The sequence below is a fragment of the Bombus vancouverensis genome, chromosome 1 (genome assembly GCF_051014615.1).
Source record: "Bombus vancouverensis nearcticus chromosome 1, iyBomVanc1_principal, whole genome shotgun sequence".
Taxonomy (NCBI): domain Eukaryota; kingdom Metazoa; phylum Arthropoda; class Insecta; order Hymenoptera; family Apidae; genus Bombus; species Bombus vancouverensis.
The window spans coordinates 14332488-14358400 of NC_134911.1; the positions used below are offsets into that span (position 1 = coordinate 14332488).

A 25913-nucleotide genomic window follows, 5' to 3' on the forward strand; every position below is an offset into this window, starting at 1 on the left:
TTGTATATTTGTAATAAATAATGTATCTTAAAAAGAAATTTCTTTAAAAAAACAAGATGGTTAATATGTAAATTTGAGTTTGTTAGATTGAAAATAAAAGTAATATTTAAGTTAATTTCAAAGCTTTTAATGATAACATATTTAGCAACCATTTAAAATCATACGTATATTTGTAAAGTTTTCTTTGTATAGCACAATATTTTAAAGTTATTAAGTCATTAGTGTTACACAGTAAAGTTTCGTTATCCTGTATAGTCAGGATGATCGAATAATCCGTATCCGAGAATGATTTTGTCGATAAAATCGATCATTTTTTTCTCGGTAATTTATGGTTACAGATTTACATTTTCTTTGTTCTTCTAAAGAGAACTATTCTACACTTGGTCTCCCATGATTTTCAAACATATCCTATCCATATCGATGTCATTCAATTTTGTATATATTTATATATATGTATAATGCAATTGCTAACAAGATTTTACTTACAATTATGTACTTTTTTTTCGTATCAGTGGTACTCGGAAACGGTACTTGTTTTGCGATAAAACAATTTATTCCCAAAGTATAATACATGCTAGGTCGTAAGGATTTCAACAGCATCTCGTGAAAATACTTTACTCATATCTTCGTTTACTCTTAATGATAGGAATTATATTGTAATGATTGCTATCCACAATACAAAAATGTAATGTATGTTTCCTAAAATGACTTGTGTTAATTAATGTATTATTTTACTCCTTTTCGTCTGATTATTTTATAACTGTACAATATGTTTCTAATCAGCATAAATAATGTAATAGTATGAAAATTGTTTTATCAGACGGAATCGACAATTACATTTTCCTCTTTATTATAATCTAATTAAAATGATACAGGTCATTGTGAATACTTATTAGCGGTACACTAACATCGACATTTGTTTTTTATTACATTCGTTGAAAAATTATATTAATATTAAATTAAAAAAATGTAAACAGTGCGGGTTGATCTCGTTTATGTACGTATTTGTAATCAGCATGTAATGTTCAACATAAATTTATTCAACATTCAATACTCAATACTTTGATCAACTAAAATTCATTTTTATTTATGTATTAACAAATATTACAGTTTTTAAGCAGATCCTAGAAATGAGTATGAATTAAAAGCAAAAAGTAAAAAAGAAATTGAAGAACTTACGACGTAGCCACATAAGATTATTATTTGGACTATACATTTTGTAAACATCAAATAGAATGTCATAATATGTGTCTTATTTTTCTTCTATATCCGAAGAACTTCCTTACATAATAAGTTTCAAAAATGTAGTTTTAAAGCTGGTGTAACTATTTCATAATAATTATAAATAATTTGTTGACAAATTAATCTTTTTATCTGTTTTCAGATATATTGTATTTGTATAATGCAATTATTGATCCAAGAATCATTTGGATCTCTTTGAAAACTATAAATTTGGAGAGGGCAAACAATACTCTGCAAACGAAAACTTTAAAATTGTTATTAAACTAAAGCATCAACTATTATTTCCTAGAAGATAAATTACATGGATGATATAGAGTAATTAGTAAAAGTTAATATATGAATAAGGGTAAGGTAATGTACGTTTTAGATAATACAACTTACAGTATGAAAGGATTGTAAAAAGTTATATGAGAAATTCCTGCAAAAAGCAGATGTTTGAACTCTATTATTTGAATTTTATTCAAGGCACCACAAGAAAATTACTGAATTCTGCTTGTTTTTCTTAGTAGTTTGTGGCACTATCTAATCTGCAACGCCGCTTTTATAAACATAAGATATATTAAATAAGTACCGCTCTCATTTTGAAATCAACGTTCTTTGAAAACATGGTATGACGGTATCTTCTTTTTGGTTTAATAGCTTTTTGTTAATAAAATATAACGTTCATAAAATTCTGGTAACTAAAAGAAATGCAAGGCGACCAAATCAAATATATCTATATATGGGTGCGCGCAAGAATGCGAAACTAGTGCGATTATACATTCGTTTTTAAATACCAAAAGTGACAACATTATGATGATTATAACTTTATATACCTGATGTTCCATGGTTAAATACATACAATAATTGTAATTTACATAGTATAGTTTTATGTTCCATCACGTATGGGGTGCTTTGTTTTCATGTAAAGAAGCACTTTAGATGTTAATGAGCCGAGATGCCTACATCATACAAAAAAACTATCACCCTTTGCAGTCGATGCAGTATATTCGCAATTGCACAGTAGTATACAGATAAGAGATCGGAAGTAAATTTAACAGTCAATTACTCTTCTAGATCATCTTTTCAGTATTTCACACGAGAGCTACTCACAAATCTTGATTTTCCTTTTCTCATAGCGTTTCAACATACTACAATTAATTCTGTTCTTCTTTATCTTGACAAATATGTACGATCATTCGTTTCACGGTTTTATACGTTATAAACGCTATAAATTTATTTGGCACGAATGCGCCTCACGTAGGAAGAACTATGCAATTTTTTCATGCTGCATTTGACCACTCCTCTTTTTCTTTTTGCATATTACATTTCACTTTAAAGAAATATATTTATATATAAATATATATATATGTATATTGCATTATACACACCAAAAACTGTTTAATACAATTAATGAATTATATATTATTATAAGTAAAATAATAACGTGTCAAAAGATTTCTTTGTAATTCAACTTAATATCTCAAGATATAAGAATGTAGAAATTAATATGACTAATTAAAAAGAGTATAACGTTTTTTCTAACTAATTGTTGTAGCAGATTTATGTGGAAAAGAAATATTACCACTGTGTTAAACACAAAATCTTTAAAAATTGCTTAATCCTTCCACATTTTAAGATTAATTTTATATTTTACATTAACTCGTGTCATACCAGAATCATTTAGTTTCACCAAGAAAGAAAAAAAGAAAAAAATCGTCTTGTCTTGTGTCCTTTGTATCATTGTGTCAATGTCCTTATTTCACACCACCGTGTATCATATGGCGAAATGGTAGTTTGTCTAAAATGGTGCAGTTTTGCTTTTATCCTCTCATTTTCCTTGCGCAGTCCAATTTTTTAATTACTTCCAGTCCAGTAACTAGGACTATATCCAGGCTTTGCTTGGGCTTTGTTTTGGGAACTTGTATTGGACCTTTGGCCTGCACTGCTACCACCATCTTGATGAAGTGGCTGGTGCAGTTGATGAGGCATAGTTGGGATAAACAAATGTGGTGTTCCATATGCACCAGGCAAACCAGCATTTTGGCTCCCAGTCAGACTAAATGGCGGGGGAGTTGCTGAGTGAAAAGTTTGTTTATCGTAGGACTGAAATAACATTAAAGCGTTATTAATTTTCGCTGAAAATAATACATTTTTATGAAATTGGATTTATAGAAATACTTACATTCACTTTACTAAGCGCTACATGACTCTTAGCATACATAGTGGCGCTTATATCGGTTGCAGATGATCCACCAGTATTCGTATTTCCGGTAGATGTTCCTGTTTTACCAGTTTGTGTGGTGGTATAGCTGTTTCCCGCACCTTTATATTCGGCCGCAGGACCAGCAGATGCTAAAGCATCATAACTTGCTCCAGCTCCATATCCAGATCCATAACTTCCTGGTTTAGCACTATATGCACCACTGTTCGTACCCGCGTTACCAGCAGTCGCTATCTGCTATAGTAATTTTGATAAATGAAATACGAATGTTTTATTAGAATATATTAAAAAATAAATAAAGAATTAATTATATAAGTTGATTAACTTACAGGATAAATAGCAGGGGTTCCATATTGAAAGCCACCTGGCATTATTCCACCACCATATGCAAAGTATGCATATGTTGGAGGTAGTGTAGGATTCATCATTGGTTGTTGATGCTGTGTAGCAGTCTACAAATAATATGAATTAAAAAAATTGTTTAAATGTAATACAATACTGTAATTTAGTCGGAAATATCAAAACAATGTTTAAGTATTATAACAATATTTTTAAGCTGATTGTCATGTCTACTAAATGTTTATAAACCTCACCTGTTGTGACATAGTTGATGGAACTGGAGATGCATTGCTGTCGTTTCTGGCGAACCTGGCGTCACTAATACTGGTGTAGGCTCCTTGTACGCCTTGTACTCCTTGAACACCTTGTACACCGGAAAGTGCATCTCCTCGTCCCCCACCGAGACTGGTAGCAGGGCCGGTTGTCTGATAGCCCAAGGCCGCGTCATAGTAACCAGTAGTTGGCTGCAGGTTAGTCAGGAAGGCCAAACACAAAACTACATGCATACACTGTGTACTCCAAATACAAGAAGGCTAACTAATATCTAAGTCTACGCGTACTAGGTTGGGGGTAGGTTACATGCGGTTTGGTTGTACCTATCTTAGAGTCTTAGACTTTAACTTAAAATTTCTTTAGATGTTGTAATTTAAAATCCATTATTTTCTACGTTTTAAAATATTATTGTTCTAATGTAAATTTTTATCTTTAATATTAACAAACATACCAGTGTAATTTATTTTAAAATAGAGTACAACTTAACCACTTGAAAATTATATTATATATTTTTATACAATTTCAAATACGTAACATGAGGTATAGAGCAAATGAAACCAATAATGAAGGAAGATATATATATATATATATATAAAAACTACAGTTAGTCTATGATCAAAATGGTATTTTATATTATCTGTAATAGGTTCATTTCAGCGGACTAATCTTTCACGATAATATTCCAAATTAATCACAGACAGTTTTACTTTTCTACTAAATAATGTTTCAGAAATTAAAATGTTTTCAATAATTTATCTGATGCGAAACATCTCACTATAAAAAGTACAACAAACTTCGTGTGCCACCTTGAAAATGTGAATAAGAAATCCATAATTTCTTAAAAAGAAAAAAGAATATTGAAATAACGAGCAGCTACCAAGCATTAAACAAATGATTACTTTAGCATTCTTCTTACTAAATAATCATGACAAAATAGAATAGCACGCAGAGTAGTACACCCGAAATATAAGTTTTTCTTTTTGATTATGAATGCTAATATTATTGTTTCAAGAAATATAATAGTTATAATATCTGTTATAGTATATGAAATAAAATGATATACTTTTTTTAAAGTGTACATTACTCTAACGAAGCATTTTAATGGAATCAAGTACAAATTACTTTTACGATTAGCATATGAGTAAGTTGTACTTGAGACGTAAGATAAATAAATTGAGGAATCAAATAGTAACTGACCATATGCGGTATTCTTTGTTGCATAAGCTGTAATTCCTCATAACTGTACATTGGTTGTTGGAACGCATAAGGTACACCTTGACCCATAATATATTGGTGACTTAGCATTGGAGTCATGCTACCAGCTGCACCACCACCTGTCATATTTCCAGTTCCACTACTACCCGTTACTACACCACTCGATGTACTTTTCGGTACCGCTTTAAAAATCACATTACAATTTTTTTTTTATCTGACCATAGAAATAACTTCAATTTTTAGTGTTTAGATACTGCTTACCATTAGAATTTGTTACTTTAGTTTGTGAACTATTTACGGAGGCAGAACTAAGACCTAATGTGGGTGCCGTTGTAGTCGCAAGAGAACTATTTGATGTTGTCGTGTTACTATCATATTGAGAATCTTTTGTTGTATTACTGTTCAATTTATGATTGTGAGACGCTGTTTGTTGTTGACTGGCGTATGTGCCATATGCATTTGCATATACCTGTAAGTATAGTTTAGTAATTTCTTGCATTTAAGTAATATTCGAGCTGATGAAATGAAATACTTACAGACTGTGCTGCGCTTTGGTAAGCTCCGGATGTTTGGGTAATAGGTGAAGTAAATGTAGTAACAGATGGTTGATAAGCTTGTGGGGTCGACTGAAACGAAGACGATCCTTGATACCCACTTGTTTGATAGCCTGTACTACTATTTGATACAGTATTTGTAGCTACAGACTGTGCTTGATATTGAGATGTTGTGGTAGGTACATATCCAGTCGCAGACTGATATACCTATTTAAAAAAATGAATTTTATATAATATAAATCATTTTAGTATTATACAACATAATAATTACCTGATTTGTAGTTGTTGGTTGGTTATAACCTGAAGTTGCAGATGCAGATGCAGAGGGAGAAGCTTGACTAAAGGTTGATGTATTAGATTGAGGAAATGATGATGAAGAATTATAACTTGCTTGTGAAACAGTTGCTGTTGCAGAATAACTATTAGCACTCGTGCCGGATGCGGTTTGAAAAGATGATTGAGCAGATTGAGCATTTGTAGAATATGCGTTATAAGTGCTGGGAGTCGCTGTAGGTGCTTGAAATGATGACTTTTGAGATTGATAAGTTGTTGTTGTACCATACGGAGGTGCATTTCCTGGTGAGACTTGTGAAGTGAAATCTTGTTTAGTTATATCTAAAGTTTGTCCAGAACTGCTACCACGAGCAGTGAATGTTTGAGCGTTTATCGAATGTTCACTCGATACCGGTAAATTGTCGCTATTTGATAACTGTAAGTAAATATAGAATTATTATTAATTATTCAATAAATTGTAAGCATTAAAAAATGACAAGTAATAATATTTATATAATAAAGTAACCATTTGAGAAGTAGTATTAAAAGGTGTCGTCGATGATGGTTGCGTTGTTTCAATATCCATGGAATTATTTGTATTGGCAGTGTTTACAGCATTTGTAGTAGAAGATACCTCTACACCAGCTATTGTATTATTAGCTGAATTGTATTTTTCATTTGCAGAACCATCAAGAGAGCTTGAATCACTACCAAATTCCAGTGCACCAAATTGGACATCAAGAAATCCAATGCCACTATTAACAGCATCTCCAGGCATTTCTACAGCGCTTGATGGTATTTTTGATGGTGGTGGCACCCTTGGACGTTGTTTTGTCTGCCTCTGAGGCTGATATATTTAAGAAATACAACGATATTCTAGTTTATATATTACATTATAAAATAATTCGTAAACATGTATATTATTTAGCTACCTGGCTGGATATCGACGAGGAGAATGTATTTTGTCCAGCAGATTTCAAGTTTTCACTTGTTTGTTGGGTAAGTTGTGTTAAATATTGTGTTTGGGCAGCTGTTAATACCCCACCACTTATAGCGTTTGGTTGCTGTGATAGCTGCATTGTAGGTAAGCTCAATACAGGTTGTTGTTGTTGAGTTTGTTGAATTAAAGTTTGTTGTTGTATTGGTTGTATTTCTGATAATTTTGGTAATTCCTTATATGCATAAATAAAAAAGATACTTTTTGTTACATGTAATTACTAATATTGATTTAAAAAGCAATGTTACATACTTCCTGTTGTAGTAATGATAAATTTACAGTCTGGTTAGGTTGCACTGGTTGCAGATCTTGAGTTTTTGCTTCTTCTGTAGAAGGTGTAGGTTCTGCTGCAGAAGTGCTCGGTGTAAAAACTTTTGTATCCGCCAATGAACCTGTATATTCTTCATTCTCCCAGTCTTCTGCAGAATCCAAATTATTCCATGCATCTACTCACATATTTTTGTTGTGTGAGATAAGATTAAATAACTTAAAATGTGAATAATTGAAATATTTAAACAGACTTACCCATCTTTGGCTCCTGAGCAGCTTGTTGTTGCTCTTCATTACCTGTCCATGTATCAATTGATCGATTAAAACTATGAGCAGATGAAGTAGATGATGGGTCATTACGGTTAGCAAATGTTCGTGGACCAAGTCCTCTCCCTCCACCTCGTCCTCCTCGACCTGGTCTTCCTGGACCACCTCTTCCTCTTCTGTTACCACTGTAACTTCCATCACGAATACCATCTTCCATGTTTCTTTCGTTCTCTTTATTTTCTCGACCGCGCCCTAAATAAAGATTTATTTAGACACGTGGCATCAATAATATATATCAATATGTATAATATTTATCTTAACGTACATCCACGATTATCATGGTTAGCACGACCTCGCATACGTGGAGGACCACCTCCTCGTTGATTACGCCTCTCATCCCAATCACCACCTTCATCTTGACCACCAGAGGTATCCATATTTTGTTTTGAACCACTAGGTTGACGAGGCTTCTTTTTTTTCACTTCCCATTCTGTTTTTACTCCCTCCAAAAGATCATTAACGGCACGGTCCAAGTCACCATCACTATCATGTAAAGCCATAACAACTTCATCTTCTGATCGTCTAGTCATATCCATGACTTGCTTTATGCGCTCTTTCAAAACAGGATCTTCACCGCTGCCCATTCTAGTGTCAATGATTTGTGCATGCCGCATCTGAACAGTGTTTGGCTACAACGCCATATTTTTTAATAAAAATTCTTTATTGAATAAACAAAAAACAAAAGTGCATAAAAAGACATCTTTCTATCACTCATAATAATAAAGTAATTAGCTATATTTACTGACCTGCGTTTTTTCATGCTTTATCGAATCCGATGCTTTAGTTAGATGATGATCTGATTTCCCATGTTGTTGTGATGATTTATTTTTATTGGTGCCTCTCCCACCGGAGGACACCGATTTGTTGCTTGAACTCATTGCCAACTAAACTGCCGCACACCTATATCACTCCCTTATCACACTATATACACTCTCTATTTACAGTCTGTAACAAAGAATACAATTAATTGTGTATATCTAATATAATATACTGAAAATAAATACTATGTGTTATAAATACATCTATTAATTCAAACTTAGTTTTATTAACTAATTAAAATATAAAAAGTCAAAAACATTATTTTATTTTATTGCAATGTATAATATATTGCAATAACAAAACTACATATAATTCTGAATTTTTTTTTAATTTTGTGAAAATTGAAAATATTTGACATTAATTATAAATTTTACATTCTGAAAGTTATATAAGAATTAAAATTAATGTCTGTAAGTACTTCAATTATTATCTTTATAGAAGTATATGATAAAATTATACATTTCTAATAGCAATTAGCTATTTTTCACTAATGATGAATAAAGTATAAATAATGCACAAAATTATTGATTCCAGATTATAAAATGTAACTTGTAATATTATAAATAAGATACATACTTTTAAAACACTTTCTAATTTTCTAAAAATAAATAACATCTTTTAGAATATATGATAAAATACATAAATTAACTAAAAAGTTAAAAGACTAATTCAACAAACTAAATTTTTCAGTAAATGACCATAGATTAATATCACATTTTTTCTAAATAAGAATTAATTAATATTAATTAAGAATATTAATTTGATATCAAGAATAAACCAAAATATCATACAATAAAATTTCATACCATTAAGTAGATAAAATAATGTAAATATATAAATACACAAATTAATATTTATAAAAAATGTATAACCATAAATTACTTGTATATGTACTATCATCAGATAGATTGTATAACCATGATTATCACACATAATTATATCTAATAAAACTATGTATTTTGAAGAATTAGCGAAGAAGAATAAAATACATCTTGTTCAATTTAGGAATTTTTAGAATACCCACATAACCCACGGTATTAGCAATTATACCATAAAAATATGCATTTTGAAAATAACCTAAGTGAGAAAAACAATTGGTATTTAAAAACATTTTAACAGTTATAAAACATGTCAAGCACAATATCAAATCACATTTATGAAAATGTGTGTATGAAGAATTAACAATAAAAAAAGTCGACATTAAATAAACGTCTGCAAGATACAATTTTATTTCTACCTTTTAAGCATAGATGAAAAGGTTAGGGTCGGCTAATGATGATAAATACAAGATCAAACGATTTAACAGATATTTCTTAAAATAGTCACGTTTTTCCTAAAACGGTTGTCTAGAAGAAGAACGAATAAGTAAGCGTCAGGGCGATATGCAGAATGATCTAAACCTTATCCACAAGATTTTGCGAAATTCCCAAGGACCATGTCGTTCAATGCAAACGATTAAATTCACCGAAAACACCGAAAAGATTTGTGAGCTTTCTTCCCGCAACACAGAAGATTTCAAATGACGATGAAGTAATAAAAAAAAAAAAGAGAGAAATTTTGACGTGCGCGGTGAGAATATGACGAAGGAGGATTATCTGGCGCATCACAAAAAACACCTTGTCCGTTGCGTTGTTGTTCGTAAGCGAGTTGTGAAAATTCTTCAAACGGATGATAAAGAAATTGGCCGTGTAGAGTTCGTTATATTCCTGAATCGGTACTATGACGTTGATGTAGAATATTTTCCGCAGACCATGTGCACGGTAGACGCCATTTCTGGTTTTGCGAGGAAGGCTTGTCAACCATCGCCGCGGTGGAGCATCGATAGATCTCCGTAAGATGATTGAGTCAAAGTATTTGCAAGTAACTCACAGTTATTATAAGCGTTGTTTGCGTACTCGAAGGACACGTCCGGAGTCAGAAACAAGCGAAATTCACGACGCCTCGGCTTTTTCGGCCGTGGCGCGCGAAAAACCACGAAAAAAACAACGAATTTACTCGTACCTGGTTAGTGCGCTCAAAACGCAGCTCGGTCACGTGACCGCGGGCCCCCCTCCCTGACTTGGCAGCACCGCCTCTATGCTTTATCGGGCTCCATACGGGTAGCCGATTTTATACTAGAACGCTCAGGTTTGTTAACTAGACAATCAGAAATTTCCTAGGTATAATCAACACTTAATGAAGGCAAGTTAAAAGCTTATTTTCAATTACACTATTGGGCATGTAATAATAGAGAGAAAATCCTTTTTGAATCTATTTCTAATAGTTATTATATTGCACTATTTATTTTATTCAAATATTTAATTATTTCTTCTATATTAATATATGTGTTACATACAGTTAAAAATTTATCCATATATTTTTTATTATTTTTATTAGTTAAATGTATCCATTCTGAATAACTCACATAATAATACATTATTTTAGATAATATTTTATCGATATTGAAGTACGTTTTTCTCTAGAATTATATCTAGAGGATATGCGTATATATTCTATCTGACTCTATCAACATGATTAATTGAATCAGAAAAGTAAAATCGCGTGATCAAAATTTGAGCGACACAAAGTAAAATTTACAGAACAGAAAACTACTTTTTCAAACATTAACCTCTTAAATAATAATATTAGATGTATATTTGTTATCGTTTAAATGTACTATATTTAGTCAAATAGTTTAAATATTTTCTATAGTGATATCCCTGCAAATCATAATTCACTGACGACTGCTAACCAATTCCTAGAGCCGTTGCACATCTATCACGTGACCAAGTTTGTTTATAACCGCAATTATGCATTACAACTGTAATTCCTAGTGATTCAACTTTGCGTATATGTACATGTATCACGGATGTGTACATTGCAAATTCAGTTATATGTATCTATATATCTATATATATATATAACAAATATTTCTGTATATATTTGATAAGTTTTAATTGTCGAACCATGAAATGTTTTCCTTATTATTTTATTGAGTAATTACAGATAATAAAGACATTTGTTAATTTAATTGTGTTTAAGCTATACAATTATATACCATCAATTTGTAATTTCAAGTAATGTAATTAAGTTTAAAAACAAAAACATTTTCAAAATAAATACATGTATTAAATTACACATGTTACAATGGATTCGTATATAATGCAGGTAATGTGTTAAACATTTAATAACATATAATATGCTGTAATTAAAGAAATCATTTATTTCGAGGTTATATTTACGTTTATAGATCAGACGTATGTGGTTGAATCAGGACGGCGATGGTTTAGCGGTAAATAATACATATTTACATTAAAATATATTTACACACACACCAATTTTACATAAACACTTCATATAATTTTTTAATTTAAGGATTTATTGTCTTTACGGCATAATCATGTTTCAATTTCACAAATTGGATCTGAAACTGCAATAGCAAAAGCAATGGAACATTTATCTGCTCCACTTGATGACTTAGTACTTTACCACTTAAAGTAACTAAATATGTTAAATATTGGTATATTTTTATAACTATTATTCTAAATGTTGACTGTAATATTTATATCCTTAGAACTATAACAACAATACATAAAGATGACCCATTGTCTATGTATAATTATCAAAGTTCTGCAGTTCAATCTTTGACAAAGATTCTTCAAATGCAAAAGGAAGAAAATTGGATGTTGCCTGTTATGAACGTAATGTGTTTAGAATTACGGTTATTAGCAGTTTGTGCAGAGAATACAAGATCCAGCAAAAATATGAAGCCTGGAGAAATTTTGGAGAAATGTGCAGATTGTCTAATGGGATGTTTTCGAGTATGTGCTTGCGACAATCGTAGCTCAGAAGATGATACAAAACGATGGGGAATGCTGGCATTAGTTAACCAATTATTAAAAATTTATTTTAGAATAAATAAATTGCATTTATGTAAACCTTTAATAAGGGCAATAGAATCGTCCCCATATAAAGCACATTTTGCATTAGCACAACAAATTACTTATAAATTTTTCGTGGGCCGTAAAGCAATGTTTGATAGTGATTACAAAGCTGGCAAGTATTAAAATTTGATAGTTATTATAATAAACTTGACATTTTAATCATTTTATAAATAATTATCTTATTCATCTTTTAGCTGATGAATATCTTACTTATGCTTTTGAACATTGTCATAAACAATCTTCAAAAAACAAACGATTAATTTTAACTTATCTTGTGCCAGTGAAAATGTTATTAGGGTATATGCCTAAACATAACTTATTAGAAAAATATAACTTAATGGAATTTGGAGAATTAATGGAAGCTGTTAAAAGAGGAGATTTATGCAATCTTGAAAAAGTGATGGAAAAACACGAATTATTTTTTATAGGAGCAGGAATATATTTAATTGTGGAAAAATTGAAGATAATAGCATACAGAAATTTATTTAAAAAAGTGTATTTAGTATTAAATATACATCAGATTCCTATTCAAGATTTACTTTCAGCATTGGAAATGCAAGGAATTGATGATGTTGATATGGATGAAGTAGAATGCATTGTGGCAAATTTAATTTTTGAAGGAAAAATTAAAGGATACATATCTCATCAACATAAAAAATTAGTCATCTCTAAACAAAATCCTTTTCCAAGACTTTCAACTATACTTTAATTATCTTTAGATTACATGTATCTTTCTGTAAGAAATAAATTTAAATTCAATAAAATTGATTTAATTGATTTTAGTACCTTCAACAATTCTAGATCTAAATGTAAATATCTATAATCTGCATCATCATATAAATAAAATCCAATTTGTTTATTATATTTTAAGATTACAAATTAATAAAATTTGAAAATCTAGAATATGTACATATGTATGTATCATTAGCTCTTTTTGATCAATTTAAATTAGTATTAAAATGTTTAAATTTAAATGATCCTAAATTCCTTAGTGATGTAATATAATAAAATGAGATTTGATGAAATATGTATATACAGAGAGAAAATTCTTCCTGATAGAAAGCTCTTTTTATCCTTCTCTTACTTATGACAAGAAGTGAATAGAAAAGCTATGTATTCGTTTTTCTTAATTATTTTTAATTATACACACATTAATAATTACATACATATGTAGATTTCCTGTTGCAGTAATAATACTTTTTTATTTTAATTTATATATATTCAACAAAGCAAAAGTGTATTTGTATAAATGATGTAAAAATCAAATTTGTATTATTTTTAATACAATTTTGTATGTAAAAAGATAAATTTAAAAATAAGAAATATTTTGTGAAAATTATATATCGATATTTTCTTTCAATTTCATATGGATATAAAGAATTTCGACAACTCCACTAAACGAGTAGACATACATACATATATATATATATATATATATATATATATATATATATATATATATATATATATATATATAATATATAATCATAAGATATTATTTCTATACTCATTACTTCCATTACTTAGTAAAAAGTTTAAAGTAACCCTTTTTTACAATTATTTATTAGAACTTCGAATTTCGAATGATTATGAATCGTAAAAAATGATGACTATTAATATTTACGTATCTGTATTGAAATATAGATTATGGAATGTTAACCTAGAGACTTCCTCATATGACATCTTTCACGTGGCTTTAACAAACCCTAAGCAATTTTAAATACTTACGAGATTGTCTACGTCATGTATTGATTGTTAAATAGATATTAATTGATTAAATATATTAAATACTTGTACCTATAATTTACTAAGAAAATGACGGTAAGTTACATTATTATTTAAAATATCGTTCTTTTTCTCTTTTTTTACATCTTAACCATTCTGGATATGCAATTATTTCCGTATGATTTGTAATGTGTCATTGCATAACAAAGTCAATCAATAATTATCATTTTTTATAAAATTGCTTTATAACAATATGAGTACTAGGTAAAGTCATTCATTACATTTCTAGATAAAAAAAACTAAAGCAGCAACAAAAGGTGCAAAACAGATAGTGGAAGAAAATAAAACTACATTAAATTTTTATCAAAATATGATAATTGGAGCAATAGGAATATATTTTACTGTTACAATGTTGTTCTTTAACTTTACAACATTATCAACTGTGAGTTTTGTATTTAAGGTATTATTTTTATTTTTAAAGTGTACATATATAACAACATATATTATTCTATTATGTATTATGATTACAGACATTAACCATATTTTCTGCAATTGTATATATAGGAAGTTATCAGTTTATGAAATATATAGCACATGCAACATATTCAGAATCCGGACAGCTTTTAGATTCTGGAATTGATCTTAATATGGAAGGAGGTATAGCAGAGTAAATATCACAACATATTCTAATGATTTCTTCAAATAATATAACACTTTATTAGACTGTAACAGCTTTGATAAATATAATGACATTTTAATGTTATTTCAGACATGTAAAAGATTTAATTATATTAACTTCAGGAGTACAAGTACTCTCTCTTATATCAAATTACTTTTGGTTGTTATGGCTTCTTGTAAGTATACTTAGTAAATGATAGAAATATAAAATAGTACATTGACTCATCATAAATTACAAAACAATTTAAAATAACATTTTTACAATTTCCTCACGATTTTCGAGTTAAAGCGTACATAAAATGTTTAAATAGATTATGAAATATTTTGTATTATTACAACAGGTACCATTCAGGGGAGGTTGGATGATATGGAAACAAATATTAGCTCCATGGTTTTTTGCCTCTACTCCAGAGCAACCTGAGATTAGTGAGAAGAAACAACGGAAGTTGGAAAAAAAGATGGCTAGACGGCATTAACATTTTGAATAGAAATAAGCATGCATTTTGAATAAATATTAAAAAATTTAATGGGTGTAGGATAAAGTTGAGCAACATTGTGCAACAAGACTGCTTATTATTTTACTTTTGTCTTAGCCTGCATTGTTTCCTACATTTTCTATGTTTATGAACAGATTATTTTCATGTCCTCTTATAAATTTATAAACTTTTACATAAATTATAAGGTCAACTTTTTACAAATTGAATAATATTTATGAACACTATCATATTAATTTTGGCAATTTTTGTATCTAAGAAAAGAAGTTTATGAAGTGTAATATAAAAATAAACTTTTTATAATTTTTAATGTTTTATATGTCGTTAACGACTTCTCTATGTCCAATTTCTAATTTTTGGATTAATTCATTTTATATATTACTAAATTTATTATTCTGTGTGATAATTTAGAAAAAAATTATTTTTATACAACTTAAATGTAAGTAAGCAAAACATTCATTTCATATGTACATACGTATATATACACATATATGTATTTATAAAAACAAATTATATTTATTACACGACAAATAGTAGTCTATATGTAAACAAGTAACATAAATTAAATACTTTTATTTGGCTTTAATGAAAATTAAATATAATACTAAATGGAATGTACTCATCACCTATTTTATATTGTTTTTCTTTATATATATATATATATATATATATCGCAAAAAAGTGCATCACAGTTTATTGAAATACAGTGGTCCATATACCACATTGGCTTGTTATATTACTGTTATGTATAGTTATAAATGTACAATTTTTGCAATATTGCAATGTACTAAATTTTATTTTCACTATAAAATTGCACAGCAAATGAATACTTCCTAACTGTATGCTTCTTTTCTATGAAGAATTATTGTTATATGCCATACTATATGCCAATATTACTTGGAAAGAACTTTTCATTTTTACTAAAGTTTCAGTAACAAAATAAGAATATGATAAAATGCTGTTTACAAGCTTAAAATATTTATGATTTAAGAAGTATCTACATCTAAACCTTTCTTTTTTCTGTAATCATGTTCTGATTGATACCCAGGTGGATGATTATGATCATGTACACCTGTAGGCATAAATCTTTCTGCAATAACCGCACATTTACCTTTACAACCACGATGCTGTTCAGCACACCTATAATGAGACCTATTCAATCCCTCAGAGCGAGAAGTCAAATTGTAAACATAACCCTCATGCACTAATTGTGGTCGACCTCGTGCAGAAAGCCTGTAAATTACTGGTTCAACATCTATAATGTTAAAATATAATATTAAGACTAAATTTTATTAGTTACTAAGTTTTTTAAATTTTATTAATTTCAGAATATTATTTCTATGTTAATCTTAAACCACCTATATATTTGATATCTATATACATCCTTTACCTTGCTGAGTTGAATTTTCTCTTGAATTTTCAGTATTCAAGGGAAAAGGTAGCAAAGGGTTATCATCGCTTTTATTATTATCATTGATTTTTATAGTAGGAATATTAATATTTTCTTCCTCATCTACAATTTCATTTGTCTCATTATTTGTGTCAGTCGTCAAAAATAGAACTTCGTGATTATCATTATCCACTTTCTCATTAGATAGATCATGAATATTTTCTGCTGTTAAGGACATATCTTGTTTTTTTCTTTTGTAACTTTTTTTTGTTATGTCATGGGATCTCTTTCTTCTATCTATCATTTCTATTTCTTTGGAAGTTCTATTTATTGTACTTAAATTTGATTGAGCAACATTTTGTATATTACAATCAATATCTGATTGAATATCACAACTAGGAAACGATTTTGTGCTATTTGTATCTTCTGTTGTGAGTCCTCTTATCTGTAATGTTTGTGCTACTTTTAGAAAAGTAGATAAATCTTCTTGATTGATATTTATTTCACCTTGATACATGAATTTCAATAGTGACTCAATTTCAGTATACTTCATGTCCTTAAGTATAATTACTGGATGTTGACAAGGATTTTCCTACAAAATAATTCTAAGAAGTTCTTTTCTGAGCAATCACAACTGATTTAGATATAGATATTTAACATGTAAAAAAGATAATTTATATACCTTAAATATATTTTTAAAGTATGGACTACATATTGACAGAACCAGTTTGTGTGCTTGTAACAATTGACCTTCCACTGCAAGTGTAACATCAACTAGATCATTTTCAGTAAGATGACTTAGAAACCCAGATGTTAAATTGTTAGAAAAATTGTTCCACTTTAAGGAGAATTGTTCTGACAATGAATTATTTGCCATGTTTATCTATAAATAATAGGAATTTCTTTAATAACACATTTCATTAAAGCTTAAGAATAAAATATATAATTATAAAATTAATAACTACAAATTTAATAATTATTTATGTAATTACAAGAAAAATTCAATTCCTCCTGACTATTATAAAGTATTACTATATCTAAGTATTTAAAATATACAGAATTGTACATAGTACCTACAAGAAATATCTGTAGATATCAAAGAATACAAAGAATGGAAATATAATACTATGTTATGTGTTATGAATCATATCATGGTGACAAACATACTATTGATTTCGAAATAATCGCAGGTTTAAAACTGATAATAAGTGATAATAAAAAGAATATTCTGTGTAACATATATTAAATATATATTTTTGATATGTATAGAATAATTATTATGCAGACAATTTAAAATAAAATTGGTTTAAACGAATAATAATGATAAAGATAATTTTAGCTGAAAATGAAAATGATGTTACCTTCGATAGATATGTGAGATATGCTTGCTAGAGAAGTAACATTTTTTTAAAAAGCATTCATAAAATTATATGAAATTCATTACACTATCAGTTATATAATTATACCTAGTTAAAAATTGTTACTTATTATAATTTTTAAAGTGTTAACATGAGTTAAAAGGTTTATGACTAAGAAATTAGAGCTGTATTCTTTTTAATGTCACGATTAAAAAATATATCGGTACATATCAGTACATATGTAATGTAAAATTTATGTAATAATATGTCATTACGTAAAATCTATTTTTAATAAATCAATTTTTTTAGGTATATTTTATAACACTGATAAATGACAAATCAGTAAATTGTTTGTCAATAATGACAACATTTTTTGCTTATTTATTTAATTCACTTTTTAAGATATATAATACTAGGTAGTAGGAATTTAGTGTTATCCTCATAAATTTGAGTAACTTATATTTTAACTATTGGTAGCTTACTTATATTTACTCTTTTCATAAGCACGATCCATGAACATATGAACATACTCACGACATAATATATTAATATTTGTTATTACTATAGTATACTAAACTGTGAATATATCTATGTCTATGGCACCATCATATAAATAGGTCTCGACACTAATATGTTGAAGCCTAGGGAAAACCGTCCGAAAATTGAATCATGAAAATCAACATGGTAGATAAGAAAGTTCTTATTCTGTGTATGTGTGACATACTATGAATGCTCAGATAGAAACAGAGATAGTCTACTCATCTCTGTTTGCCTCGAAAAAGCGAGAAACTTGTCTTCCATATTGATAGTGACTAGTGACTGCCGAAACCTGTGTATATGACTGCGTTCATAAGTGTGCATTATACTGAAGTTTGCAGAGTACAATTGCATACTTGTCGTTAGTCGCGTGTAAGTTTACGTGTCCTATAAGCCACGTCAAAATATTTGATACAATGGTGAGTGTAATATTTATTCTATTATGAAAATTTATATCACATAGAGTAACGTCACTTTTTATTATCCTTTTATTATATTTAATCCGGTATTTTATGTTGTAGTACAGTTATAATTTTATGGAATCCTTTCCCAGCATTTCTTCACCAAAGATGTATATCTTCAAAACTTATTAATATTAAACTATATATTTATTTAATTGATAATATGTACATTTATATGTGTTTTACGTAATATTGTTTTTATAAAATCATTCATGCAAAAAGTTTTATTCTGCTTGAAGAGAATAGAAAACTGTAATTATATTTACATTAATTTTAATTTTGAAATTTGGAAACAGGTTTCATAAAGATATTTAAAAATTTGTATGTATGTCAAATAAATGAGAATAATTATTTGTTTTCCTAATAAAATCTTGTTATTTTACTTTAGGTGGAAATCGAGTCTATGACAAGATATGTCTCTCCCATAAATCCTGCAATTTTTCCATTACTGGCAGTGGTGTTACTAGGAATTGGAATATTCTTTACAGCATGGTTCTTTGTTTATGAAGTTACTAGCACAAAATTTACAAGGGACATGTTTAAAGAATTATTAATCTCTCTAGTAGCAGCAATATTTTCTGGTTTTGGTATATTATTTTTACTCCTTTGGGTTGGAATTTATGTATAGGTACATTATTTTCTAAAAATTTAAGTCAATACAATTAAACTGTAATTTTTTATAATATTTATAAGCCTCACTTTTTTATTGCAGATTGATTCGATTAATGAGAAAAACTAATTTTAGGATTATGTGTAATAGCATTTAAGAAATTATATAATAATCTCACATCATTAGGAATAAAAACAATGTATTTTTACTAAATCGTGCAATGTAGTGATCAATCTATACATTTATCACACAGTGAACAAGCATTTATATTTTTTAATATGTATCTAAAGTCACTATTTGAGGTATATGACTTCTTTCCATAGTTTTAAAAAAGTCAATTAAAAACTACACACTTTTTACATATTTTTAAATACATTACATTTTGAAATATAATTTCGTAAAACAAAGATATTTATTTTTAGTATAATTGTTTAAACCTTCATTCGTTCATTTTGTGTGTGTGTATATATATATATATGTATGTGTTTGTGTATGTTTTTTGTTCAGTTTTATGTATAAAAGTTTTACGTTCAAGTCCTTTGTTATGAACAAAATGTATACAACATGAAACAAAAATACATCACTGTATATATAGCATACAATTTCTATAACGAGGATGCTTCTTTTTTATAACATATATCTCTATCCCTCTATTATTGTGGGATTTATATAGTTTGTTTTGCGTACATCATTTGTAATAAAATAAAATATTGAATAGTGTAACTTTGTAAAAATTGAGTATAATGTTTAACCAGCCAAACCCGCTTTTTGGCGACAGCGTTGCATAAGTGCTCTTAGCATAAATTGTCTGCGTGAAAGCTGTCGCACTTGTTTCAAAAATGCATCTAAATCTATGATACCACAACGTAAAGCTTCACCCAAATAATATATAGCATCTTCTGTGGCTGCTTCTTCCGCAAACGCGTTTAACATTCTACAATTGTACAAAAAACAATAATGTTACTTAAAAGAATTGAAAACAAATAACTATTTAAAAATACATACTGTTTATAAAGTGGTGCGATCGTTGTAACAGCTTCATCAACATCTATTGACTGATTGTCAGAAAGTTTTGCAATTTCTTTTTCCAATTCAGCTTCTTTGTCTTGGAGTATAGTTATATTTTTTTCAAGTTCGGCTTTCTCTTTTTTTAATCTTTCGAACAAGTCGGTAAGATGGGTAAATCCGCTTGTGAGTTCTTGTTGTGTTCGACGTAACGTTTCCAGCTCGGCTACCAATTGTGAGAACTGTTCTTTAAGTCTTCGTCTTAATTTATCTTCTACTGCTGACAATAAAGATGCTCTAATATGTTCTTCTGTAATTGTACCTGATGCACCAGCTGTGGCAGGCACTGTTGGTGACTTGAAAATTGTAAAAAGGAGATGAGTACTAATAATGTATATTATTTACCTGTTAAAAATTATAACTTACTGGCTGTGTTGATGGAGGATATGGAAAGGAACCAGTACATCCCTGTGATGGATAATTTGATGCACTTCCTCCATATGAACCGTACGAGCCCTGGTATGGAAACCCAGAAGATGTAGTAGACATGTATGGAGAATAAATATTACTCCCACCTGGATACTGCGAATTTTGTGGATATGGTGGGAAATTAGAACCAGGTATATGTGTTCCACTTCCAGGTACAGGCATGAAAGCTATATAAAATTGTATTCTTTAATAATAGAATTTTCTTTAATAATAGAATAATAGAATTTTCATGTGAATATTTAAAAATGACAAATACTTACGTTGTACTGGATAAGGTGTAGAACTTGTTTGTATACCTTGTCGTGGTTTAGCATAAACAGGTGGTTGGTCTCCAAATGTTACAATCATTATTTGAATTAGACTAAGTAAATCAGATGAGTGCTAAACATAATAATGATACACTACTATAATGATATCATAAGATAATGGATAATAAGACATAACTATATACAAGTTACTTACTGGCACCCAATCATGAAGATATGGTAAATAAATTTTCCCATTATGATCAACAAACATGCTCACTTTAATGTCCATATCAGCAGTAGGCTTAACATAGCACATAGGTGCATTATTAGGATGTGTATCCATTAACCATATACATATAGGAATGTTGTAATAGGTACCTAAAATCAATATAACATAAAAATTTGTTTTGTACTTTTTCAATTGCTTTTTACAGAAGTATCTAATTATATCACCTTTAAAAGAGACAGGTATTGTTCCTTGCAAATTAAACAATTCTTTGCGTGATCCATCATTAAATACTGTTATAAGATAAAATACATTAGCAATAAATTAATGAATTCATGTTTCTTATATTTATTTTTATATGTTATTATAAAGTTGGAAATAAATACATTCTTTTTTAAAGAAGATACATTTCTTACACTTACCAAATGGTTCTACATTATATTTTAGACCCTTATAAAGACTCAAAACTTTCATGACATGTTTCTTAGTGATGTCAGCATTTTGATACTTAAAGATAAGATACATTTTATAAATATCATTGAAGTGTATGTATTAGAAATAATATTAAAAATATATGTATATACTCCAAAAAAATATACAGTACACACCTTCGATAAGCTTTGCTTTATTTTCCCTTCATCTAGAGATGTCATTTTCACCATCTAACCTCGTATTTTAGAATTACTGAATATAAGAAAGATAAATAAACCGACGCTTTTCTCTTTAAAGTACGAATGATTTTCTACCGATGTTAAATATCAAAATTTCTTAACAATGAATATTCTACGGAGCAATTATATTACCGTGTTATCTTTCGTTATACGTATTTGAAAGCTTCAGACTTACATTACTGTCAACCTTACATGCATATAATGAAATGTTGTTTAATTTTTTCTACTGCTACAATTTGTAAGTAAATAAACTGAGTTGATTCATTCGTCTGTCACTTAAAGTGTCTTGAACATTACAATACCATGATTCGGTATTACTTGTTACATACTTTGAATCAAGGAACAGAGAAAATTATTGAAAGGAGGTTGCAATAATCATCGACTCCTCAATAACGAGTTAGTGCTGCCCCCGGATATATGTATACCGGACATTTTAAAATCACACAAAGAGAAAAACTAAGAATATGTTAAATTCCTTGTTATTTATTGCCACATACAATAAGAAGAGTTATAATATAAAATTTTAAAAAATGAGGACATTTTTTATGAATCTATGAATGATAAAGAGAATATTTTAACGAGAAGAAACTGTTAGATAAGAAATATTTCTGAAACAATACAAATTTGATAATTACTACTTTTGATAATTTGCAGTTGTTTATGTTTATGGTTTAAACATCTTTTATATTATTATAAAAGTTAAAAAAATGTATGTATTATGTCAAATGTTTACAACAATCAAATCTTGCTTAACTAATATAGTTTATAAATATTTAAAACGATAAAAGGAAGATTAAATATAGAATAACTGTATTTATTAATTATTCATTACCAAATTTTTTAGAAGTTAGATAAGGAATTAAAATATAGTAATAAAGATGTATTCATCATTTATGTTATTACAATTGTATTAATATGTACACTGTTTCCGTACATATAAGCTAGAAGAATCTTCGGTATTATATTCTTATATTTTTTATTGATCGATACATTACGATATATCGTAACATTAAAATAACAAAATGATTGAGAGTTGTAAATAAACTTTTATAGACCGTAATTTATCAAGATTTAAGTTTCAGACTCTATCTTCTCCTTTGTTTCGTTATTTTCGGATGTATTTCTATTTTTTTCTTCAGATTTTGATTCTTTGTCAGATTTCTTTTCTTTACTAGATTTTTTTTCGCTCTTTTCTTTATCAACCTTGTCACCCTCATTCTTTTTGCCATTATCCGATTTATCTTTGCTTCTTCTATCTTTGTCTTTATCTCTCGATTTTTCTGAATACTTTGATTTCGAGGATCTGGACTTAGATTTAGATCTTGACCGTCTAGACTTGGATTTTGAACGTTTACTTCGAGATCGAGAACGGCTCCTTCGACGAGGAGATCTTTTTTTGCGATCTTTGGATTTAGATCTTGATCTACGTGATCGAGAACGTCGAGATCTGGAGCGGGAACGATGTCGGCCACGAGAGCTACTTCTTCTACGAGAAGGTGACTTTCGTCTACGATCTTTAGAACGAGAACGTTTCGAACGAGATCTTGATCTTCGTCGATGACGTGATCGTGAACGTCTGTGACGAGAACGTGATCTTTTGCGCGATCTGGACCGTCTACTACGTCCTCTTGATCTCGACCGAGATTTTCGGCTACGAGAACCGCTACGGCTTCGTTTGTCCTTTGACAGCATTCCGATCATTGGATCTATTGCAGCTGAAATTAAATTGTGAGCTTCCTTTACCCGGGACATAGCTTCTTCTATTTCTTTTTGTGCTGCTTCATTACTTTTTGCTTCAGGTTTTGCTATTGCTTGAGTCGAATGATAAATTTTAATTGGTCTGTCCATAAGCAGCTTTCCATTCAATAATAATGCAGAAACTACAGCAGCTTGTTCAGAGAGTTCTACTAATGCATAGTGCTCTGTATCTGAATCTCTAGTACACATGCGTAAATACTTCACTTCAACATTGTTATTACTGAAAAAATCTAGTAAGTGGTCTGTTGTCACAGAAGGATCTAAATTGGCAAGGACAAGTGTTCTTCTTATTTCTTCAATCCTTCTGCTATCTAAATGGCCAGGTAAATGTGGATAAGGTGGTAATCCGTTTGCCTCTAATTTTGGATCCATAGTGGTAATAACATGATTTGGAGGAATCCCTTCTATTGCATTTACAACATTTGGTGGCAATTTGGGCTCAGAAGGATAAAGACCTATGAATAAAAATTATATACATATATAGAACTGAAAATGAAGTTTACGGAAGGATGATATAAGATAAAAATTTGATTATCATTAATGTTTACCTGGAACAACTGTACCATTATTTGTCAATTCAAGGGCTCTTTGTTCATCTGGAATGTCTCCATTCTGGTAAGGTATTACAATCAATGCACGATCAATAAAAACAGTGTTTGTCATATGTTGAGCAACTGCAACGCATCCCTGATCGTGAAATTTTATGTAGCAAATACGAGATTGAACAGGTACTGCAACGTCCCGTATAGTAGGATATAATCTAATATCTTCTATCTTTCCGAGGTACCCGAATAAAGTTTGCATTTGATCTTTTGTCGCTTGAGGTGCAATATTTGTCACCTGTACTACTTTTGTAGATCCAACCGCCATTCTTTTCTCAATTTTGTAAAAAATCTCTTTAATATACTCGAAAGAGGTTAGGTTTCTGAAGGATACGGCTTCAATACTAATTCTGCATGCGAACGAATTGTACACGCTACGCGAAAAAATTAATTTAATTGATACATTACGGCAAAAAATGGACGAACATGATATTAGTTATGTGTTTTTTACTTTTTCATATCAGATTAAGGTTCCAACGTTGTAGTATTCTTTCATTCTATATAACTCGTACATTCTTTGCGTTTTCTCGACAATTTCATAGCGACGTTGGGGGCATGAACTATAAAATTCTAGATGTTTTTCATGTAGCTTATCCTTAGGAAGATTTATCATTAGTCGATAACAGATGTTTATAGATATTTTGTAATAATTTATATATTTCTACAACTTTATTTGAAAAATATCCGTTTTTTAAATCTAAAAGTCCAGTTTATGCATATACATTTGGAATGTGTATGGTATATATATGTGTGTATATATATATATATATATATATATATATATATATATATATATATATAATTTATATATACATTTATGAAATATCACGCTATACAATACATACCTATCCTAACATTACACTTGTGTACATGTAGCCGTAATCGCAGCTCGCATATATCGTACGGAAATGAAAATGAAATTTATGTATGTAAGCACATAGTAGTTTAATTAATCTTAATCTGTCTTAATATCAGTGTATAGAATTTATTTTACTCTTACAAAACCTCGATAATTAATTAATTATGCAAATTTAATAGTTTTAATAGCTTTATCTGTCAATATAAAAACAGCATTATATTTTACAGTATATGTAAACAGAGGAGAGTATAGTTTCATTGCCTATCTATAAATGGATGTAACTAAAAATGTAAAGATGCAAATATTCACTATCGAATCATTTATTTCACGTATCTTATTATTGCGCACAATTAACTACTTATTTATG

At 29.2% G+C, this 25913-nt stretch overlaps 7 protein-coding genes across 17 annotated transcripts; 3 read left to right on the top strand and 4 right to left on the bottom strand.

The window, feature by feature from the left end:
• Positions 1-111: 111 nt before the first annotated feature.
• lig (ubiquitin-associated protein-like lingerer) lies at positions 112-10650 on the bottom strand. Of its 6 annotated transcripts, none has more exons than XM_076620190.1 (15): positions 10514-10650; positions 8440-8638; positions 7959-8307; positions 7622-7885; positions 7349-7542; positions 7032-7271; positions 6626-6946; positions 6098-6535; positions 5809-6033; positions 5534-5741; positions 5255-5454; positions 4039-4248; positions 3775-3897; positions 3407-3682; positions 112-3327 (listed from the first exon to the last, which is right to left on the bottom strand). In XM_076620190.1, the coding sequence occupies exons 2-15, from the start codon at positions 8569-8571 to the stop codon at positions 3079-3081; spliced, it is 3429 nt and encodes a 1142-aa protein (XP_076476305.1). In that variant the 5' UTR covers positions 8572-8638; positions 10514-10650; the 3' UTR covers positions 112-3078. The 6 variants fall into 6 exon arrangements, with proteins under 6 accessions (XP_076476305.1, XP_076476307.1, XP_076476296.1 ...); XM_076620192.1 differs by having other exon boundaries at positions 7349-7515; positions 7959-8322; XM_076620181.1 differs by having other exon boundaries at positions 3407-3679; positions 7959-8322.
• Positions 10651-11046: 396 nt separating this feature from the next.
• On the top strand, positions 11047-13199 carry PCID2 (PCI domain-containing protein 2). Its single transcript, XM_033327154.2, has 5 exons — positions 11047-11659; positions 11742-11783; positions 11867-11988; positions 12066-12547; positions 12630-13199. Exons 1-5 carry the CDS (start codon positions 11639-11641, stop codon positions 13142-13144), a joined length of 1182 nt encoding a protein of 393 aa, XP_033183045.1. The 5' UTR covers positions 11047-11638; the 3' UTR covers positions 13145-13199.
• A 769-nt stretch (positions 13200-13968) lies between these two features.
• On the top strand, positions 13969-15419 carry LOC117153282 (transmembrane protein 208). 2 transcript variants are annotated; one of them, XM_076620283.1, is made up of 5 exons: positions 13969-14256; positions 14450-14620; positions 14691-14827; positions 14930-15014; positions 15180-15419. In XM_076620283.1, the coding sequence occupies exons 1-5, from the start codon at positions 14251-14253 to the stop codon at positions 15312-15314; spliced, it is 534 nt and encodes a 177-aa protein (XP_076476398.1). In that variant the 5' UTR covers positions 13969-14250; the 3' UTR covers positions 15315-15419. The 2 variants fall into 2 exon arrangements, with proteins under 2 accessions (XP_076476398.1, XP_033183073.1); XM_033327182.2 differs by having other exon boundaries at positions 13978-14256; positions 14450-14602.
• LOC117153281 (uncharacterized) lies at positions 14845-18631 on the bottom strand. Of its 2 annotated transcripts, none has more exons than XM_076620252.1 (4): positions 18573-18631; positions 17405-17605; positions 16723-17314; positions 14845-16587 (listed from the first exon to the last, which is right to left on the bottom strand). In XM_076620252.1, the coding sequence occupies exons 1-4, from the start codon at positions 18606-18608 to the stop codon at positions 16319-16321; spliced, it is 1098 nt and encodes a 365-aa protein (XP_076476367.1). In that variant the 5' UTR covers positions 18609-18631; the 3' UTR covers positions 14845-16318. The 2 variants fall into 2 exon arrangements, with proteins under 2 accessions (XP_076476367.1, XP_033183071.1); XM_033327180.2 differs by lacking the exon at positions 18573-18631 and adding an exon at positions 18084-18104.
• Positions 18632-18767: 136 nt separating this feature from the next.
• On the top strand, positions 18768-20099 carry kud (oligosaccharyltransferase subunit 5 kud). The gene is made up of 3 exons (XM_033327183.2): positions 18768-19036; positions 19467-19706; positions 19791-20099. Exons 1-2 carry the CDS (start codon positions 19034-19036, stop codon positions 19704-19706), a joined length of 243 nt encoding a protein of 80 aa, XP_033183074.1. The 5' UTR covers positions 18768-19033; the 3' UTR covers positions 19791-20099.
• On the bottom strand, positions 19871-22699 carry TSG101 (tumor susceptibility gene 101). Of its 4 annotated transcripts, none has more exons than XM_033327177.2 (9): positions 22503-22699; positions 22265-22340; positions 22079-22163; positions 21884-21949; positions 21645-21808; positions 21443-21563; positions 21120-21349; positions 20694-21049; positions 19871-20622 (listed from the first exon to the last, which is right to left on the bottom strand). In XM_033327177.2, the coding sequence occupies exons 2-9, from the start codon at positions 22316-22318 to the stop codon at positions 20436-20438; spliced, it is 1263 nt and encodes a 420-aa protein (XP_033183068.1). In that variant the 5' UTR covers positions 22319-22340; positions 22503-22699; the 3' UTR covers positions 19871-20435. The 4 variants fall into 4 exon arrangements, with proteins under 4 accessions (XP_033183068.1, XP_076476360.1, XP_076476355.1 ...); XM_076620245.1 differs by having other exon boundaries at positions 22265-22439; positions 22520-22698; XM_076620240.1 differs by having other exon boundaries at positions 22265-22439; positions 22503-22698.
• A 487-nt stretch (positions 22700-23186) lies between these two features.
• Positions 23187-25253, bottom strand: Srp54 (splicing regulatory protein 54). Its single transcript, XM_033327174.2, has 3 exons — positions 25139-25253; positions 24634-25061; positions 23187-24540 (listed from the first exon to the last, which is right to left on the bottom strand). The coding sequence occupies exons 1-3, from the start codon at positions 25144-25146 to the stop codon at positions 23399-23401; spliced, it is 1578 nt and encodes a 525-aa protein (XP_033183065.1). The 5' UTR covers positions 25147-25253; the 3' UTR covers positions 23187-23398.
• Positions 25254-25913: the final 660 nt, after the last annotated feature.